This window comes from Octopus bimaculoides, chromosome 2 (assembly GCF_001194135.2).
Source record: "Octopus bimaculoides isolate UCB-OBI-ISO-001 chromosome 2, ASM119413v2, whole genome shotgun sequence".
In the NCBI taxonomy this organism is placed as follows: domain Eukaryota; kingdom Metazoa; phylum Mollusca; class Cephalopoda; order Octopoda; family Octopodidae; genus Octopus; species Octopus bimaculoides.
In genome coordinates, this window is record NC_068982.1 from 17,201,957 (window position 1) to 17,205,809 (window position 3,853).

General features: G+C 39.1%; 1 protein-coding gene across 1 annotated transcript in view; it reads right to left on the minus strand.

The window, feature by feature from the left end:
- Positions 1 to 3,853, minus strand: part of LOC106879434 (arsenite methyltransferase) — a 44,043-nt gene that overhangs the window by 26,174 nt on the left and 14,016 nt on the right. Inside the window, exon 2 of the mRNA XM_052975816.1 lies at positions 3,343 to 3,493. Coding sequence (XP_052831776.1) covers positions 3,343 to 3,493 — 151 coding nt within the window. The remainder of the gene's footprint in view (positions 1 to 3,342; positions 3,494 to 3,853) is intronic.

Here is a 3,853-nt window from a genome sequence, read left to right on the forward strand (position 1 = left end):
AAATGTAAACAACTGAATACTTGTCAGTGATTGGTTGAAATTATCGAAATAAGACAATTTTTTACATGAAATAAATTCGAATACAAAAATATTTTTCTGTTCTATAACACAAAATAGATAAGTATACGAAGTTTGAAAGTCTTTCGGTACCAAAAACACTACGTAAAACATTAATGAAAAATGTGGCCCCCCGTTTTAAAATAGATCCCAAATTTGGTTTTTTTGCCAGCATCTACTCTTCTGAGGATTGAATGCTGGATCAAGTACATTATTGTGCCAGCAGTTGCAAATTTAACATCCAATTCAGCCTCCTGTTTTCCCCATCATTCGTAAATACTGCCCCATCAACATCATCATCATTTAACGTTCGTTGTCCATGCTGGCATAGATCAGATGGTCTGACCGGGGCTGGCAAGCTGGGTGAGGCTGCACCAGACTCCTGTCTGATTTGGCATGGTTTCTATGGCTGAATTTCCTTCCTAATGCCAACCACTTTACCGAGTGTGTTGGGTGCTTTTACATGGCACCACACTGGCTCTTTTACATGGCACTTCCACGACTGCCCCAAGATACTTAAACTTCACTTGTCTCAGAGAATTGAATAGAAAATTTTATTGCTTCACCAGACGGATTTGTATATAGATTTGTAATGAATAAAATTCACTTTTAGCCTCTTAGCATAGAGATTGTACATATGTATCATCTCACAGTTGCTGCATCATCTTTGGTAAGAATGCAACCTAATTTAGTAGAGTTAGTAAAGAAATTACAAAAAAATACCTTACACATGGATACAATATATATCCAACAGTAGACTTTGAACTAATATTTGAGACAATAAAATAATCCAGTACTTTAGTTTTAATGCATGCAAACAAATTAGAGCATAGAACAAAATACTTTGTGATTTTCATTATAGCTCTCTGCACTATGAGTTCATATTCTGCTGGGGTCATCTTTGCTTTTTATTCCCTTGAGGTCTATAAAATAAAGTACCAGTTAAGGGAGTGAAGTAGCAGAATCTTTAGAGCATCAGAAAAGATGTTTTGCAGTATTTCTTTGACTTCTTGGTGCTGTCCAACTTAACACCATCACCTGGTCATAAGATGCCTTTTGCACAATACATTCAGCTGCAAATATACAGACCAGGTCTCCAATTTGAAGATTACTTACACCAACCAGTCTTGGAAACCATAAAAAATAAATGGCCACAGATACTACTTTTTCCTCACTAACAACATGGTAAAAAACCCACAAACAAATACAATCACTTTACTTTTTATATTTTTATATTTGGGGTGGGGGTGGGGATTTAGTCTGGGGGACAGTGACAGTGCTCATTGCCTTTCTACACTTCATTTGGGGACAGGGATAGTTAGAAAAGATTTATGTGAAGAGGGTTCATATATGTCATTAAAAAGCTTGCTTTGCGACCATATGGATTAAGGTACATTCCCACGGCATGACAAATAGGCCAAATACAATCGACTGTAGCTTTGTATAACCAAAGCTTAGTGATAGACAAAAACTGTGTAAATATTCATCATATGTATACACACAGGGTAGTGGAATGCCAAGGTTGTTAGAACACTGGGCAAAATATGTTGGTAAAATGGCCTAGTGTCTAGAGAGTTGGGTTCATAAACATTAGCATGTGGGTTCAGTTCTTGGACTAAGCAGTATGTTGTGCCTTTGATCAAGTCACTTCCTTTTCTGATGTCTCAGTCTACTCAGTTGAAAATGAGCGCTAATGGCAGCTGGAGCTATCTCTGCAACAGACAAGCATCCAATTCAGTGGGGCATATGATACTTTTTGTTGCCCAAATGTCTTGGAAATCTGGATAAGCAAAGGTCACATGAGCCTATAGGGAGAGTGAGGGAGAGAGGAGAGAGAGAGAGAGAGAGAGAGAGAGAGAGAGAAACTGAATAAAGTACTTTGCGATGTTTGTTTCAACACTTTATGCTCTAAGTCAGGTGTCCCAAACTTCTTAATAGATCACTGACCCCTTCACAGAATCCTTGACTTCTCTTGATCCCCAAGCATTTACAAGAAAAAAAAAAAAATAATAATAATTAAGTAGATGTACAGTTTCCAGGCATTTATCGACCCCTTGAATAGTCCAATCAACTCCCAGGGGTTAATATCGACCACTTTGGAGACCTCTGCTCTCAGTTCATCTGTGACAACACAGGAACGAAGCTATATGAGATCTTGTTTAGACAACCTCAGAGGCATGGAGAAGGAAAATGCAAGTCAAGCTGCAGTAGACCTACCCTTTGGGCAACATCAGTGGCCTGAAGCGAGGAGACTTACAGCATGCATGAATAAGAGTTTTAATAAAAATAAAGAAACAACTTTGCCCCAGGCTGTGCCTGGGGGAGGAAATTTCCAGACACCTATATAAAACCAAATTGTAGAGAACAAATTGTAAAAGCAAAATTGAAGTTGTTTTTTTATAAAGCTAATCAATTCTGCCTCCCATACTATGTTGTGTGTGAAAGCAATGGAGACTTGGCATAGGACAACTGGCCACATTCAACAGCATTAGGTCACTTGTGAGGTTATCGCTACAGATTTCCTATAGAAATTATAGCCAGCATTGATTGTGTTAGGTTTCATATCTGAGACGCCAGATATAGAACATTATAACAAATTCAGGGCTGGCTATAATTTCTATCCAAAAATCTGTAGAGATAACCTTAACAAGTGATGTAATAACACTGCTAACATAGGTGCAGGAGTGGCTATGTGGTAAGTAGCTTGCTTACCAACCACATGGTTCTGGATTCAGTCCCACTGCATGGCACCTTGGGCAAGTATCTTCTACTATAGCCTCGGGCCGACCAAAGCCTTGTGAGTGGATTTGGTAGATGGAAACTATATATATATATATATGTGTGTGTGTGTGTATATGTTTGTGTGTCTGTGTTTGTCCCCCCAACATCGCTTCGCAACCGATGCTGGTGTGTTTACATCCCCGTAACTTAGCGGTTCGGCAAAAGAGACCAACAGAATAAGTACTAGGCTTACAAAGAATAAGTTCTAGGGTCGATTTGCTCGACTAAAGGCAGTGCTCCAGCATGGCTGCAGTCAAATGACTGAAACAAGTAAAAGAGCAAAAGAATAGTAGAACACAGAACTGACTTTAAAAAACGTTTAATAGACTTTGTAGTATATTATAGTTGCATAATGAAATATCACGTCCCTACAAGTCATTAAAAGCATTAGGACATGTTCAGAGCACATCAAAAATAGAGCAGCATTTTACAAAATTTGTGCAAGAGTACAACTAAAATTGCAAAGTCCTAGAAAAATAAAAGAAGAATCTAGATTTGTCTTACCTGTTCTTGTGTCATATCAATACCAACTATGTAACCATCAGTTCCAACCAGTTTTGATAATGCAAAACAATCTTGTCCACTTCCACTTCCCAAATCAAGGATCTTCATGCCTTCCAGGCTTTCAGGAATCACAAGTCCACATCCATAATACCTGAATAAAATACATATATGTATGATTGTGTGCATCTATGTATCTATCTATATAAATATACAGAGTGTGTAAGATATTTGAGGACAGGTTTCATCATCATCGTTTAACGTCCGCTTTCCATGCTAGCATGGGTTGGACGATTTGACTGAGGACTGGTGAAACCGGATGGCAACACCAGGCTCCAGTCTGATTTGGCAGAGTTTCTACAGCTGGATGCCCTTCCTAACGCCAACCACTCAGAGAGTGTAGTGGGTGCTTTTACGTGTCACCCGCACGAAAACGGCCACGCTCGAAATGGTGTCTTTTATGTGCCACCCGCACAAGCCAGTCCAGGGGCACTGGCAACGATCTCGCTCGAAA